This window comes from Ooceraea biroi, chromosome 2 (assembly GCF_003672135.1).
Source record: "Ooceraea biroi isolate clonal line C1 chromosome 2, Obir_v5.4, whole genome shotgun sequence".
Classification (NCBI taxonomy): domain Eukaryota; kingdom Metazoa; phylum Arthropoda; class Insecta; order Hymenoptera; family Formicidae; genus Ooceraea; species Ooceraea biroi.
This window is the reverse complement of record NC_039507.1, coordinates 6,888,830-6,906,169: the sequence shown is the minus strand read 5'-3', so window position 1 is coordinate 6,906,169 and position 17,340 is coordinate 6,888,830. Positions and strand designations below refer to the sequence as shown.

Below are 17,340 nucleotides of genomic sequence, written 5' to 3'. Positions count from 1 at the left end.
TATAAAAATGGAAATTCTAAGCTTGGACAGGATTCTAGCTGGTTTGAAATTTTAAGTAACGACAAAAATATGCTAAATGTATTTTTGTGAATACATTCAAACAATAATACATCTATGATAAAAAGCTGAGGAAAAGTTAACTTCTTTAAATCCAATTTACGCTCGTTTCGCATTTCGCTCGTTGCGTATTTCAAGATTTTTTAAAAAGAGATCTGCTTTATATTCATAAAGGCTGTTTTTATAAAAATTGTGAGAAATTTTATCGTCTGTACATCACATTGAGAAGAAAACGAATGTTGTTCCTAATCTATAAAATCCTTCTGTTTCTAATTCACAAAACAGTTTCACTACATCACGTTTCATGATGTACATTGTTAACATTGTCAATGAATAACATTATCAAGTACAATTAGCTTAACAAAGCGATATTCGAATTAACGTCTTTCAAGCACGCACCGTGTTTAGCAACGCTTGCTAGCAATAGTAATTCGCAATCAGTGTTGGGAACGTTACTTCAAAAAAGTAACGCGTTACCGTTACCGTTATTTTTCGTAAAAAGTAACGCGTTATCGTTACTCGTTACCAGTTTTAAAAAGTAACTCGTTACCGTTACCGTTACTTAAAAAATAACGATTCGTTACTTTTTTATAAAATATTTAAATAAAATATGTACTTGATTAAAAAATTTAATTATTTTTATTTTTACAGTTGGAAAATTTGTGTTTTCTTGTTAAAAAATATGCCGGTTAACATTTTTGTGTTAAATATTTAACACATTCATGTGTTAATTTAACATGTTGCTGTTGTGTTAATTCAACTCAAGTGTTAAATTTGTAAAACAACTAAAAAAAGTGTAAAAATTACACATTGTGCACCTATTTTTTATTTTACACAATAGATATGTTCCGTATTATTAGTGACAAGTTTTATCTGTTAAAATTTACAGAAAACTATGTTAAGAGTAAAGATGTATGTAAAAATAACTTTTTTTGCGAGTTAATTTTATCATTAAAAATATGTTGATTTTACACAAAATTTATTTCAAATTACTTCGCAGTTTGCATTCATTTTGGGTTAAAATATTAACATAATATTAGTGTCACCATTTAACATATCCATATTATGTTAAATTAACACAAAAATTTATGTGGACCGTTTGGGACATGTGATATCTGTTAAATTTAACACAAATTTTTCACCTGTGTATATATGTTAACATTTTATTCATATATACATATATGTATATATATTATTTTAATAATAATAAATTGGTTTTGCGAAACTCTTGCACTTATAATTGCACATTGTTTTACTTAAAATGATAACACTAAAATTAATAAGTAATAAAAAGAACTTAATTAGTAACTAATAAAAAGAACTGAAAGTAAAGAGCTGTTGCCTGAGTGGAATCTGTGCGTTCATTCTGCTGATTTATTAAGTAGAGATAAAAATTAAAATAACGATAAGAGTAACGGTTAAATTCGTTACCGTTACTGTAAAAATGTAACTACGTTATCGTTATCGTTACAGACAGCAAAAAGTAACGATCGTTATCGAAAAATAGTAACGGTAACGGTAACGACGTTACAAGCTTCCCACAACTCTGTTCGCAATAGATATCCCTCGAAGGAAGTATCGATACTTACGCCCATATTGTGGGGTTTCTTTGGCATAGTATGGCTATCGATATTAACTTCAACTACTTAATCGCTACGTGCGGAGTCATATACGTTATTGCACGATAACACGACATGCTTATTCACTTTCTCTGTCTACGATTCACGTCGCGTATACACGTGAAACACATTGTCATGGTAAAATACTTCAGGCGGGTATCGTAAAACGATACAATTAAAACTGTAGTCAACGTTGTAGCACGTGTTCAACCTTCAAACGTTCGAGTAATTGCAACAGATTATGCACAGACTTTGGAATCGCGATGCTTACATGCCTGCATGATGCTATAAGTTTTTTTATTACTGTTTATATTAAGAAGTTTTATTCATACGTATCTACGAGAGAACATGAGTTACCGATGTCAATCACTCGAATATTTGAACGCTGAAACTTAAGTGATCAGAATGACCATTGACGATTGAAAGTTCGATTTTTCTCCTGCGCATTGCGCTCACATTTTATAAACGCCACTTATACGTTTGTCCAGTATTCTGTATGGCGATTTAGATGGGAAATGTGCGTTTCTTTTTGTAGCGTAGACGCATCCCTATTGACTCGTCAATAGACGATTCGGATCCTATCGTCTGAAGAGGATGCAGTCGTACATCACATAATATTTCATAATTTTACTACTTTTTATTTACCGTTGTCGCTAAAACGTAAAAACATGCAACTATTATACGACTTTTTTACTTTCTCTTATTATTTTATACTCTACTCAAAGCACTCTTTTTTCAGAATTTCGAAATCGTTCTCTTCCGTGGATCGTCTCGCGTACAGTTAACACGTTACGTTCTGTTACACAGAAAAGAATCATTTGTTGCATAGATAGCCATAAGGATGTAGATACTTTTTGTCTCTCCTGTTTTCGCATACATGCGAAGTTGTTTTACGTGGATCAGCCGCAGTTGGAAACTATTCCGAAGCAATGCGTACCATTGCTTCGGAATGGTACGCATTACTCTACCCGAGTTGAGGAAAACGGTTTCGCGAGATCACAATTGGACGCTGTTGGCGCTTCCGGTTGAATTGTTGCTATGTACATCGAGAATGTGCACGATGACTCTCATTTACAGCTGATTGTTTATAAATTGCCGGGCACTCGCGTTCACCAAATATAGTACAAATATATAATACAATAAAAGATAATCGGCAATTGATGAATGGCAGGAGCGGGTATTCAGTTTGAATCAAGGTGACCATTTAGGGAGGGATCGAGTGTAAATGTGACTGTGTAAATCTTTGTCTTCTGAATGGCAATTCGTAAGATGTGAATGGAGATCATTGGGGTATGAACAATCGGTGGATGAAGAAATCTTGAAATAAATGTTCAAAGAGACTTGTGTGCTGCATTAACACATATTCTTATTTCTGCTGTCTTCTTGTCTAAACGGAAGTTTCGGCTGAGGTAGTACCATTTGCTTTTAAAGGACTGATGCTTTCCTTGGATCGTATTAAATCTACCTGAAATAGTAGAATTGAAGCGTTCATTAATCTCTATTTTTCCAATTGCTTTCATTTGTACTTATTTTGACATACTTTCCCCAAATCTTTTTGTCATCGTTACTCTGTATAACTTTTAAAGAATTTAACACATTTTGATGACTACAGACTATTCATTATTATAATCGGAAATCTCAATTGTTTTACGACGTTGAATTTTGATCAATTTTCTTCATTCACTTGCGGGTGAAGAAGCATCACGAGAAAAGCTTAAAATCATATAAAAAGTACGATGCAGCATTATATAAAAATATATCTTATGTTCTCCGAAAAAGTAAAACTTTACATACAATAATGTGATCTTTTTCTCTGGATATGCATAACATCCGAAAACTGTGCCTGCAATAATTTTAGTGGCAATATATTTTAATGATACGACGGAACAACAAAGAAAGCAAGTCTTTTAATACTCATGCAACAGTAAAAAGCGGCTAATAGTGCGATGGAACAAAAGAACATGCGATTAAATTTCATCCTATTAGAGCTCATCCGAGAGAGAATGCCATGTCAACGTCTCTTCTCAAATTGCTCTATGAGTCTATCTTCAATCATCTACGTTACCTATCATGTAAAAGATGCATACAATTAATTATTATAAACGTTAATTTCACTTCACACGAGATTCAGTAACAGAAAGGTGAAATGATGTCAAAATATGAACCAATGAAATAAACCAGGGTCACATCTCCCTGAACAATCTTTAATTATTTCGTTGCATCAATGTATAGCGATCAATGTATATACGACGAACACGTATGTATGTATCTTTAACAATAAGAGCACAAGCATACAAATTTGCAAAGCCAAATCTCATAGACGATCGCGTTGTCGTGCGGCGAAACATAATTACAAATTGGTAAAACAAACAGTCTGGAACTCTTATTTATAACATCGTCTTGAGTTGAGTTGCTTTTATACAGCAAAATACACATACTTATAAGTTAAATAAATATAAATAAATTGCTGCGTATAATGATCGCGAATGAACATTTCACGCATATGCGGGTATCATTATCGTCGTTGTCATGTTCCGCAGACGTGATTCTTGTCGTCGTTGGTCGTCTATGAAGATCTACGTTCTCTACGACGAGTCGTCTGCGTCCGGATTCGCTTTTACGACGACTCAACGAGGATTGTCATGCCTTCCTCGCTTATAGATTTACTCACAGCGGCGGTGCATGGGGTATGTTGCATGCCGGTGTATTGGTGCTCTTGCTGTGTGTCTTGCCGTATGAATAGTCGGTCTTTTTTATTTTTTGGTGATGGTGATGGTGGAGTTAGAATTTAGAGTCTTTTACGTGCGTCACCTTGATCGAGATCCCACTGTCATCCTCGTCCTCCTCGGTCATCGTCGTCAGCCTCGTTGTCTCGTCGGCTATCGAGTTGTCCTTCTTCGGATGCTTCTTTTGCTTTCCCACGCTGGAAAATTGCGAGTTTAGGTAGTTAATAAATTTGATAATAATACAGCAATTTATACATTGTTACATTGCCAATAATGGTCATCGCGTCAATTTTTACTTTCTTGTTCAAAAGATATTAAGATCATCACGAGCGGTGTATGAAGAAAATTTTAACAATGCAGAATGTATTTTTATTACTTTCTAGAAAATTATTAAAAAAATAATATATAAAAAAGCAACGTCAATTTTAATGTTTGCAACTCCTTATTTCACGTACTTCTTATCGCGTTTATCTGATTTATCCAATCTCAGTCGTTTCGCCCGTCTTTAAATGTCTTACTTTTATTCAAGCTCTACAAAGACAAAACTACTGGAAACTCGGTGCTTACTTTATCAGTGATTTCGACTGCTTCGACTTTTCGTTACCCTCGTTCACCTGTTGCCAGATGCCGGTCTTGTTCACCTCCTCGCTGATGTTGATGCTCGCCAGTGGAATCTTCATGATGTTCCCGTTGGCCAGAGAGATCTGGATGTTTTCTGGGGGACCGTATCCCGTCGTATCGGTGTGTTCCTGTGGAATAGAAGGGCAATCTGAGCTTGAACATTGATACATCTGACGAATCTCTATTAGGCCATGCATAAATTCAAGCGAACTCTGCGTTGCCCTCGGATCGCTGGGAAGCAGCAGCGATTATGACACGTCGCTAATGCGGCGCGTGTCTTCGCGACAATAAATTATATATAAATGCATACGAGACTGGGGATAAAAACGATCGGGAGTCACGTAACGCTGAAACGAATAATAATTCACGTGGGAGTGGCTTTGCGTGTCTGATTGTGAGATCAATTTGTAGGAGCAGGAATGCACGTGGAAAACCGATGCGATGAGCCCGCGATGACGGTGGAATCATTGTCGGTCAATCGTGTCGAGGAGAGCAATTTTTCAAAGCAAATTTGTACGAACGTGACTGTCGTAATGATTCCGCTCGCCTTCCGGGACGATGTATGATATGATAGCATCATTCTGTCCGCGCGTAACGACCGCTGCCAGCGACGATACTGATATTTATATTCTGTATGAAATTATAGCATTAGCTATCACACTGAATTATTCAAAAATGAAGAAATAAATATTCGACCGTATTTTGTAATCCCGATATCAATGTTTCTTGAATTTGATAACTTAACAATTAATTTGTTGGCCTCGTCCAGTATAGTATAAAGATTTCTCATAAAATATAAAATTATTTCTATCATGGATCTTAACTGCTCGGACAATTTCGAATACATTTTTCAATTGTTAATTTATTTAATCTTACTGACCGTCAGAAAATCTCAAAAATTGGGACATCAGTTCAATTAATAATGAACAAATAAAGCGTAATATCATAATATACCATGCTTTTCCGAATTTTCACATGAATATAAGTCATGACGTATCGTCGCTGAGGTATCCGCAGATTTTCCAACATGCCAACATTGTATGTATGTGTGTGTGTGTATGTGTGTGTATATGCTGCAATCGATGTAGTCGGTATGCAGGCCACGATTTGCAATTAAAAAACGCATGTCCCGCAATGTACACACGGCATGTACGCTCAGCGAAAGGGTTGTTTTCTGTGAGCGTTTTGAGGGAAGCGTTCCCTTGAACGTGCTCGCTGAATCGTTCGCTTGCGAAAAGAGCAATGGATTCGTCGCAATGCGGCGAAACTACGGACGTGCACTTATTAACGTGACGTACCGATGACAGGCGGAGGATTCGACGACTGGCGCTTTTTTTTCGTTTGTGATTTCCGTGTATTGTTATCCGTGTTTGTCCGGCTCGTGATTTTTCTCGGCCGCTCTCTCTCTCTCTCTGTCTCTATTTTCTCTCTCGCTGAATCGTCACTCTCCTCCGTGAGTCATGGTGCTTCCGTTCGGTCATTCCGTCTTTAATTGCATACAGCTAACAACGAACGCACTGTCGGCTGTCACACGATGCGGCGCATCACTTAATCTTATTTGCTCGCGACAAGTTATGTAGTAAAAAATATTATAATTATTTTCTTACGTTATTTTGTCGTATCTGGTGGAGAATTGTACGTGGTAATGATTTCATAACGTCGTTTTGTGTAGCTACATTTTTGCCGGTTTCTGTTCTTGTATAATATTCAATTATATTAATTCAATTAATAGCATAACAAATTTGGAACGAAGAGATTGATCGATTTATATTTAGAAATTTGATGACAAACCTGTCGGGGGTCGGGGGATAAAAATTAAATTCGCATCTCTTCGTTATCATCCTCTTATACTACCGAAAAGTAACAATTTACCGAAAATCTTCTCTTGTTACATGATGGTGTTCAACTTGATAAACGTACAATTTATTATTTCTGCGCCTTAGTTGTTAGCAAAATAATTCCGATTGTTACACGTATCAATATTCTTAGTCAATATTCCAAACAGAAAAATAAAGTTAAATACGGTACTTAAATAAACATATTGGATGCGGGACACATTATGACAAAGATTAAATAATTTTCTAAAGTACATAACTTAAATTAGCTGAAGCATATAATACAGCAGTAATGTTGCCAATAATGTTATCAATAATTGTTTTCTTTTACATCCTTGGTGGAAAGGTGATTAGACGCTCGTAAACTTGCCAATCAAGAATCACTTTTAAATAATCGATTAAAAAAAGCATACATTATACTTTGCTATTGTAGGGTTCAACACAGGAGCTTTCAGGCGGGTGAACGTGTAAAGCTGCGTGAGTCGTTAATCGTGTTAGGAGTTGCTGGAATTATAAAGAGATTTCGTACGTGTGTTTCGAAACAGTAATGTATTTTTACATGATAAGACAGATGGGCTTTGTGTGTACGATAGCGCATCTCGAATCGGTACAAGAGTGTGTCGAGTGGTCCACAGAGAGAGATACCGGCGACACGGTGATGCAGATTCGATCAGGAAGGGGATGTTCTTCTTTCATCACTGTGTCGCGATATCGATCACGGTGCGTCAATCGGCTACTCGATAAGCATCTTCGTGGATGCCACATGGAGTAGGCGGTCTCTGTTACATCTTTATAGTCGATTAGCTGCGGGTATACTCAAAGATTCCGAGTCGCGATTTAGCGAAGGACGTTTCGCTCTCCTATGGTGAACCAATCGTGATTTTATATAGCTGGAAGGCCCTTTGTTTACTGTAATATTGGTATGTACGCGTTACACTGAAGAAGCTGCATCAATTAATTCATGACGAATTCATTCGAACGCGAAACGGCACAATCGGTTGCCTGACTCATAATGATTTCTCTTATCTGTCATTAATTACGTAACGCGATTATAGTCGTGCCTGAATGCACAATTGTATCTTGACTGTGTTACAATTGTGCATGATATTGGCCAAGTCCCGACTGCGTAGTACTCGTCGCGATAATAAAATATAAAGACTGCAGTTTCTTATTCTCTCTTGGAGACTCGCTTGAGGCCGTAAGCTAGTAAACAAAGAGGAAACTACGCATGATATTCCATGAAAAATATATCCTATTTCGTAAAGATAGGAAACATTTTCCATGAACGAAAAGGTCCATGAAAAATCATCGTATCATCACGGTTCACCATCGAAGAGTACAAATCGGAGCAATCTGGAGCGAGGTGTTGCGCAAAGTAATATCTCGTGGTAGAGCCGTCAACTTGTGTTCGAAGCGCTCGCAAAATACGATCAACACACAACGCATTACTCTAAAAGTCGCTACAACAACAATGCTATCGATATACAAATGTTCAAGACCGCGGTAGCCAAAAGTCTACCGTGTTCAAAAATTCAACAACGAGTATCGTTACATTTACTTTTAATACTGGTCGGTCGGTATGTACCACCTGGGTTTAAGGGCAAGGGTTGTCTTTTTTTCTTTCTTCGGTTTTTCTTTTTGGCACGCGTGCTGGATGGAAGATGAGAGGATGGCTTTTGAGGCCGAGAGATCTTGGTGTGTTAAATGAGAGAACACCGGGCAAAGACTCGCTGCGCAAATGTCCGAGGAATAATTAATTTACGGATATCACATACTTCCGCAAGGAGTGGCGGACGCGCTTTCGGGAAATTTTCTGGACCGAAAACAGTCCCGCGTGTGCTCTTCCGGAACGTCTGCGTAGCGCCATTCTCGTCATCCTCAGCGTAATTTATCAGGCGGTGGAGCGTCTTCTTGGAGAACGCGCGTTCAACTCTCGACCAGAAAGGAGTAAAGCGTTTCTTTAAAAAAGTATGGCGTCTCGCGTAATAAAAATCGTTGGTCCGCCCGGTTTTCTAAATTAAATATCGAAGGCCGGATCGCATTTATCTTAAATTATCGCGCGCATGCACGCGCGTGCACGCACGTCGTGTTATAATAAAATTTAACTAAATCGCTTGAAGATCGCGTACTATGTATATACGTGTTCTAGCTTTTGCATTCTCGGTGACCATGTCTTTACTCGAATCTAGTCATCACGATGAAAAACAGATTGATTCGGTTTAAGTGATGTTTATACGGTCGCCGGCCATGGCGTATCCGTCGTCTCTTCTGCAAAAGTATCCCCCTGCAGGCTCTCCGAAGTCGGAGAGAGTTATGGTGACCACGGGGCGAGCGTTCGCCACACGGTCACCGTTCGTATGCTATTTGCAACAAATGACGGCGTTTACTATTCGTGTCGCGGTGCTAACCTCGCCGTTTTCCAGCTTGAGGAGATCGTCGGCGTGCTTCTTGCTCGTTTCCGGCATTATGTCGTCGAGGATCTTCAGCTCGCGTTGAGTGAACACAAAGTCCAGGAGTTTGCGTATGCCGATCATCACGACGAGCTGCGAAGTTCGAGTGCATGATTGATTGTAACATTATTTAATATCATCACAAACACATTGCTTTTCAGACTTTGGAAACTTTTGGACTTTGAAATTAATTCTCAGTTTTATTGCTGTTATAATAAAAACTTATGTTGTACATAGCAGCGTTAGAAGATCATTCCGAAAAGTGAATTAATTTGTATTTATTAGATAAATAATAATGCAAATTTTCTGATAATTATAAAATACAATAAAATACAAAAAATATATATTATACGAATAACTATCCGAAGGATCCTTAGACTGATTACTCACCATCAAGGGAAACAGGATAGAAGTTTGGCTGAAGGACTTTATTAGCCACAGACAGGTGAGACATGCTAGTTGAATCACAGTGAATACGTGTACACGCTTTAGCGGCACCTAAAAAGTACACATTTGCATTAAAATTTTGCTTGAAAGTAATAATGCAATTGCAAATCATCTCGACTTCAATCAACTTTTTATAAATTTACAAAAGTTATCCTTCTTCTTTCTCATCTAGAAAATATAGAAACTAAACAGCCAGAGTTTAAAACGAAAACTAAATTAAATTGAAACGAGAAGTAGCATTTCAATTTACTAATTTACAAGTTTTCCTTCCTCTTTCTCATCTAGAAGATATAGAAACTAAACAGACAGAGTTTAAAACGAAAACTAAATTAAATTGAAACGAGAAGTAGCATTTCAAGATGTTCTTTCTAATACATTGAAATATTGAGTTCTGTTTACCTGACGGAGGAACATGTAATCCGGCTGATACTTGACGGGCATCAGCATAATGAGGATTCTGTCGAAGAATTGGAGGCCCTTGAGCGACGCGACGCCCATGTAAAGGAAGACACCGAACAGAACCGGCATCGGTATGTTTCTCAGCATCGGCGTCAACAATACCGAGCATCCGATCATTAAGAAAATCAGGATGTGAGTAACCCTCTGCTCGCGAACGCCTAAGAACTGTGGCTTCTCGCCCGGCGCGGCACATTCGGATTCCAGTTTCAGCGAATTCACATGGTTTATCGAGAGGACGGTTGCCGCGACGAACCACGGAAGTCCCATCACAGAGCATATCATGATCAGGATCGCCAGGATGAAGAGGTCCAGGTGATAGCCGCATCCTTTCTAGAAAGGCACCGAAATCAAAATCATCAATGTGATTTATCAATGCTCACTCATTGCGACTACCGCCCTGATAATTGTTCTAAAGTAAATAAAATAAATAGTAAGAAATATCAATAATAAATACATGATATTATATATAAAATGTAAAATAAATTTGGAGAAGAGAAATCGCGCGGTCGCTCGCACCTTTAATTTGTTCTCCTTCCTGTTAACAATGACCGCCGTGATCTGCTGATCCATGAAGATCAATATAGTGCCCAATAAAGCGGGGGCAATGGCGGCGATGGCACTCCACCATGGATTATACTGAAAAGGCCAAATTATCCATCCTCGTCCCTCCAGTGTCGGCTTGAATTCCGATGGCACCTCCAGCTTCGGCGTCGGAATGCCCACGAAGTGGTCCATTAAGCTCATAGAGAATATCGCGATTATCACTGCGAAGTCGCTCACCACTTGCCTCACCTGGAACAATACGAGGTTGTTAAAAAGTTAAAATCGCTTATATGAAAAAGAAAATTTCTATAATCGCTGTATTCCCAGTGAAAACGTCTCAGTCAAAGTGATGTCAATCAAAATTGCAGTTTTCATGCTCTATTGACATCATTGTAGCATCAAAAGTGCAATTCGTTTTCACTGGATTAACGCAACACAAACAGAAATATGATTCAATTAAAAGCAAGACAAAAGAAACGTGTATTAATTATATTAATCGAAGATCATCAAATATTATTGATACGTCTCACAAGGAAAGGTTTTTAGGTGTTACACTCGGATTTCAAAAATTTTTTGCATGCAGGTAGGGAGGTCCCCAAATAGAAGAAAAATTATAAAAGTAGCGGCCCAAATGCATATTTGCGCGCTACGTGCGCAATTTTCGATGTTAGGTTAATTACCCAAAAATGCTATTTCCAATCGAATTCTTTACATTTTTTATTTCACCTAATGCACAACGCTTTAAAAAGAAATCAAAACCAAAATTAAAACTGAAAGAATTAAAAACCTCCCTTGACCAGATCTTTTATGTCCTCGTTATGGATTCTGGTCAAATCTATTTAAAGTCGCGTACAATAAATCACGCAGAAAGAGCAAACTACGATTTGCGCAATGTACAATTATTCCAAATTGTGTGCATTGGCAGTTGCAGTAAAAAATTAAAAAAGTTACGATGCAAATACCATTTTTGAGCAATGGGCCTTTTATACGCACTGTGCTCGCGCGGCACGAGATTACATTAGACGCTCGTATTTTCTAACACACACGCGCGCGCGCACACACAAGTACACACACGCACACACATACACACACACACAAAATTATTCAAAGCAATATAAATGTGCATTAGGTGAAATAAAAATGTAAAGAATTCGATTGGAAATAGCATTTTCGAGTAATTAACCTAACATCGAAAATTGCGCACGTAGCGCGCAAATATGCATTTGGGCCGCTACTTTTTTTTTTTCTTCTATTTGGGGACCTTCCTACCTGCATGCAAAAAATTTTTGAAATCCGAGTGTAACACCTAAAAACCTTCCCTCGTCAGATGTACTTTTTCGAAATATGATTTTCCTTGATCGGAAACGACCTGCATATTTTTTTCATCCACGAGGACGAGTTGGTCTTGCTTTAGCTGGCTATTTTGGAACTCGCTGGTTGGAGTCACGTCATGCTCACCTTCGAAGGGAAGAACAAAGCGTTCTTGAAATTCTTGAGTTGTACCGACAGCAGGAACGTGCCCATGAATAGGATAATTGACATGAGGAACACATTGGGCACATACTGCGTCACGCTGCAGCCGTCACCCATCATCGTGCCGTTGTGATTCTGAAAGAAGAGCGTTAATGAGAGACGTTATCAAAGAAAGTCAGGGCAGATTGGAGGACCGCCGCCGAGATTATATTCTTCCGCGGATTCAGAAACGCCCAATGATCCCAGCAGAAGCTTGTAATTTCTCAAGGAGGAGATACTCGAGATGAAACGAGAAACACCTGTCTTTGAACGTTACGAATGAGCGTAACGAGGCATTTGTGCGCTCGTTGTTCGTGCATTTCTCCCCGCCCGCGATTGCAAACACTGCGAATTGGTATTCAACTAGAGTCCAGCAATTTCTATAATAAGACACGAGACGGACGCATGAATGGCGCGCTAAAACTGAAGGTCGCTTTGATAACGGTCGTTAGCGGTACCGATTGATTAAAGTAAATTCAAGGTCCAGATCTGTCCAAAGAAAAAGAGAAGGAGAGAGAGAGAGGGAGTTTGAGGGACGCCAACAATGCGACGAAATTGTTCGTCTTCATTAACGATGAGTGCTTGACTTCTTGCAGATATCGTTACCTCGCAAGTAGTCTTGTCCAACGACGTCCAGTTCACGTGATCATAACTGGATGGCAGAGTGATGTTGGGCGGTTTACACCAGCAATTGTAGCTCAACATTTCGTTGGAATGAGTGTCCACAGGATATTTCTTGCCGATCGATAGCACATTTTCGATGGCCTGTAAAAATTGTAAATACGCACTTTTAATAATTATATTAAATATAATAGATTAATTATGAAAACGTTAACAACGTTCTTAAAACAAAATGTGTTTTATATTTTTGTTTAAACAATCATCAAATAATTAATGTATAAGTGAAAATCAACTATAGCGAAAAATTGTGAATCTGAAATTATTTTTATGACAGGCACTAAAATGCAATAGAATTTCTTACCTTGTAAATAAAGATGAAGGCGATAAGGGTGGCAAAGTTCTCCTCCGTGAATCGAGTGATGTAGCAGACGCAGGCGCTTGCGTCGAAAGCCACGAGAATTAACAGGATCACGGTGATCCACATGCCAATCCAGAAGCGGAAGGACATGTAATGCCATTCGGATTTCCTGTAAGAAGAACAAATCCCTGATCATCTGCTATCGGACATCGAATATCGTGATCTCGAAATAATCTGCGAGGAGATGAAACATTAACGATTGAGAACGTGTAGTTTGCAGTTTAGAAATCGAATATTCCTATCAAACGTCGTCAGAAAAAATTAATCAGCACGCGGACATCGGATTTCGTCGAGACTTACTTGCAGAATTCATAGACGATCGTCTCAAAGACCAAAACCGGACCGGTGGAGCCGAGTATAGTCAGCGGCTGGCCGGAGAAGAAGCCGTACCCGATGCCACAGACAAAGCCGGAAACCAACGATTCCATAGCAGCCATGTTTTTGCCAGTCGCCTCACTGAGGAGGCCGCCGAACGTGATGATGGGCGACAGGCAAGCGAAGTACAGGAAGATGAAAGATGCCACGCACTGGAGGGCCAGGGCGTCTTTGAAGTCAGAGAAGTAGAACGGAGCTTTCCTCTTTACGTCGTTGATCAGTCCACCGAACAGCTTGCCGGATCTCTCGAGACCAGACTCCTTCCTCAGCTTCTCCTCGTCTGCTTCTTCGTCAAACTCTTCCTTGGGCTTTTCCTCCTTCGGCCTCTTCCGAACTTCCTGCGAACGCCGGATCGAGACGTGTACGAAAAGTGCGAATCGAATCTCCGAGTGCATTAAAAGTAATTTAAAGTATCGTTAAAAAATTGATGTAATCCTGATTTATATAGGTCGTTCTCATGTTAATTTCAATAAATTTAATTTCTGATGTTGCGGATCAGTATCAGTATCATAAAAATTTGCATCTCAATATTTTATTTCTTATTTCTTTAATTGTATTTCCTTTATCATTGATAAAAGTAGAGACTACTGTCGCGCCTTTACAGCAACAAAATTTAAACTTCGTTTTAAAATGACAAAATATATTTATCATTAAAATTACATCACTCATTCCTCCTCGAGAACAACCTCACCTGCGATGGTATAGCGGCCGGCGGTTCTATTCTGATGGCTGGATCCCATTCACCGGGTGGCAAAACTGTCACTGCGTCCAGGAACTCGTCGATGCCGGCTAAGAGGTGAGTCCTGTTTTTCGCCTTGTATGCTACGTCATGAAAGACCTCATCGGACATCAGAGTCGCCATGGCGCGGCCAATTTCATGGAAACCCGAGATTCCACCCTGATAATGTAAAACGTTAAATATTATTCAGTGTTAATTATCGAATCTCTTTAATTGATTCTAACAATATCTCTTTCGTGTTCGCTAATACATCTTTACGTCATTTTATCGTTCGCACGTTACATCACGTAAAATTAATTTGCGGTTCGACCCAATTTCTTCCACATCAGCGGCGAACGATAAGAGCAACTTGACTTGAGACTTAACTTGAGAAATGAGCGCGTCCTCTATGGAAGACAGAGCTGTCGCGTGTCAAGGTATAATAAGCCCGCGATATATCGCGTTCAAGTCGCAAATCGAGAAGAAATTGTTTTGCGTATAAGTCTCTCGAGGCGATTGCAGAAGCACACAATTAGCACGCTTGCTCGTTGAAGGTTTTAATTGCCGCGCTGCGGCTGGGAACGGCTTTTTCAACGAATCTCAAACGAACGTTCACGTAAACGTGCATACGCGCAAACACGAGCTTAAGGGGGGAGCCTGCTTTAGAACGTTGAAAATAAGGTATAATTTTACGAATTTTTTTGGAGAAACTATACAGCGGATCATTATAAAACTGATGCATTTATTAGTACATGTTTAAAGATAAAAAAAATTATTTTTTGATTTGAATATATCGCTTGTAGAGGTCGTCCTGGAGGCATCTTAGTGCAGCCGGCATTGTAAATTGGTGAGCATTCTCCTGCCTCCAAATTTCATCCAAACTGAAAAATTGAAATATTTTCTTGTTATTTATGAATTCCCATCGTCGATGAACCTTTAATATTCATAAAAACATTAAGTTAAACAATTATTTTTGCATGAAAAAGTTCAAAAACTTTGCCTAAAAATCGTACTTTTGTGTTCTAAGCTCCACCATTTTGGCACTTTTCAACTTTTTTCTTCTCTCTTTGGTTCATCGACGATGGGAATTCATAAATAACGAGACATATTTCAATTTTTCAGTTTAGACGAAATTTGGAGGCAGGAGAATGCTCACCAATTTGCAATGCCGGCGACGCGGCTGCACTAAGATTTCTCCAGGACGACCTCTACAAGCGATATATTCAAATAAAAAAATAATTTTTTTATCTTTAAACATATACTAATAAATGCATAAAAGTTTTATAATGATCCGCTGTATAGTTTCTCCAAAAACAGTTCGTAAAATATACCTTATTTTCAGCGTTCTAAAGCAGGCTCCCCCCTTAAAGCTTGTGGAAGCGGTTTCCAGGCTGGGGTAATCACGCTTTTTTTCAGTTTTCCAAAGCCCAAGGGCGACCGGCCTTTGATAACTCGTTGATACAACGTGACAGCCGAGCGGTGGTATCGATTCGCTTAGATAATTGACGATTCACACAGTTTTACGGAATTCGTCGATATCGAATGATATAGCTATCACTCATCGCACACTTGTACAAATGCAAGCGTTCTATTTGCGTTATTTCGCGTCGACGTGCTGGTGGCTCAAACAGCAGCAACTCTCTACGGACGTGGACGCAGCAGAGTAGACCGCGATCACATTTCCGATCTCATTCTTTATTTCTCTTGCACTCAACACAATTCAGTTTGCGATCGCGACGGCGATTCTTACCGTGGGTCCCAGAAGGACGAAGATAAATCTCGTTGGCACAGGAACTTCCGTCAGATCGCCCATTATCCCGGCCTGGCTCAGTCGGATGAAGACAGACAGGGTCTTGTCGAGGAAATCGACTTCACCTACAAGTATGTTGCTTGCCTCGGCGCCTGGTGGTATCTTCCTCATAAAGTGTGTATTACCCTGATGAAGAAGCGAAGTTGAAGTTTCTCGGGGATTGAAGTTAAACTCATGATGCTCAACGGAATGTCGATCTTCATATTAAAGAGGAAGGATTCAAGGAGGTAGTTGTTCAATAAAAAAAAACTCGCCAACAAAGTTGAACAAAGAATTTCCCGTTCGTCCGACATCGATGCCGGAAATATCAAGGAATTATATGAATCACTTGTAATAATCGCGTTCCAAGCTAAAGTTCAAAGCTGCAAATTTATTTTCTCACTACGAGTTGTCCAATACGAAAACTGCGATCGATCGAGATTTATTTCTGTGATATGTTTCTCGCACAAATATGTTTCTCACAAAAATCCACGCTTTATTCTGGAAGTAGAATTTCTGCTCTCTTAACAATTCTTCTCGCAATATTATTAAGGAGTGCAATTTGTATTGTTCTTAATTGCACAATTCAGCATAAGTAAGCGCGAGGAAGCGCGATAATTATAGTCGAAGCTAAACGCCATGGACTTCATCGCGTTTCACGAGCACTAATGGCAGATTACTAGATTGCAGGGATCTGATTTCTAAGGATCGGGTAACGTGTCTACGCACCCTGTGATTAGCGTCTCCGTTCTCCAACGCAGAGGAGCTGTGATTCCTGCTGATGGACACGCTGCTGGGACTCCGGTCTATGCCGTTGCTGCCCGGTTCTTGGCCTGAAAGAGATCTAGCTTACGGCCTATGGCATTTTTATCGCGCAATTTGGGTAACAACTCCTGTCAGTAGCTCAGGATGGGGAAAACGATGACTTTTCGACCGCCCGTGCGTCACTACTCCTCGAGGCGAGCGCAAATTAACTCCTACGAGCAGTTCTCCTTTAAAGAGGCTTGTCGGTAGGCAAGGTCGGAAAAGGGCAAGGGACGACGTGTGTGAAGTTAGCCCCGCACTTTTTGAATTTCATCTTTTTCTTAATTGTGCTGAATTGTGCTACGTTTGTGCCATATTGTGCCGCAAACCGCAGTTCAATATCTCA

At 39.2% G+C, this 17,340-nt stretch overlaps 1 protein-coding gene across 17 annotated transcripts in view; it reads right to left on the bottom strand.

The window, feature by feature from the left end:
• Window positions 1-17,340, bottom strand: part of LOC105283397 (sodium bicarbonate cotransporter 3) — a 66,748-nt gene that overhangs the window by 10,167 nt on the left and 39,241 nt on the right. For 11 of the 17 annotated variants that reach the window (XM_026975398.1, XM_026975397.1, XM_026975404.1 and 8 more), the window contains 14 exons: window positions 16,920-17,023; window positions 16,152-16,337; window positions 14,375-14,581; window positions 13,609-14,021; window positions 13,252-13,417; window positions 12,876-13,034; window positions 12,216-12,365; window positions 10,731-11,006; window positions 10,155-10,544; window positions 9,699-9,806; window positions 9,267-9,401; window positions 4,970-5,151; window positions 4,488-4,599; window positions 2,203-3,141 (listed from right to left, as the gene is read on the bottom strand). In XM_026975398.1, the coding sequence (XP_026831199.1) occupies window positions 3,064-3,141; window positions 4,488-4,599; window positions 4,970-5,151; window positions 9,267-9,401; window positions 9,699-9,806; window positions 10,155-10,544; window positions 10,731-11,006; window positions 12,216-12,365; window positions 12,876-13,034; window positions 13,252-13,417; window positions 13,609-14,021; window positions 14,375-14,581; window positions 16,152-16,337; window positions 16,920-17,023 (2,666 nt within the window). In that variant the 3' untranslated portion in view covers window positions 2,203-3,063. Of the gene's footprint in view, window positions 1-2,202; window positions 3,142-4,347; window positions 4,600-4,969; window positions 5,152-9,266; window positions 9,402-9,698; window positions 9,807-10,154; window positions 10,545-10,730; window positions 11,007-12,215; window positions 12,366-12,875; window positions 13,035-13,251; window positions 13,418-13,608; window positions 14,022-14,374; window positions 14,582-16,151; window positions 16,338-16,919; window positions 17,024-17,340 lie in introns of those variants that run through there. The other 6 variants (XR_003407531.1, XR_003407533.1, XM_020032998.2 and 3 more) reach the window with 4 other exon arrangements.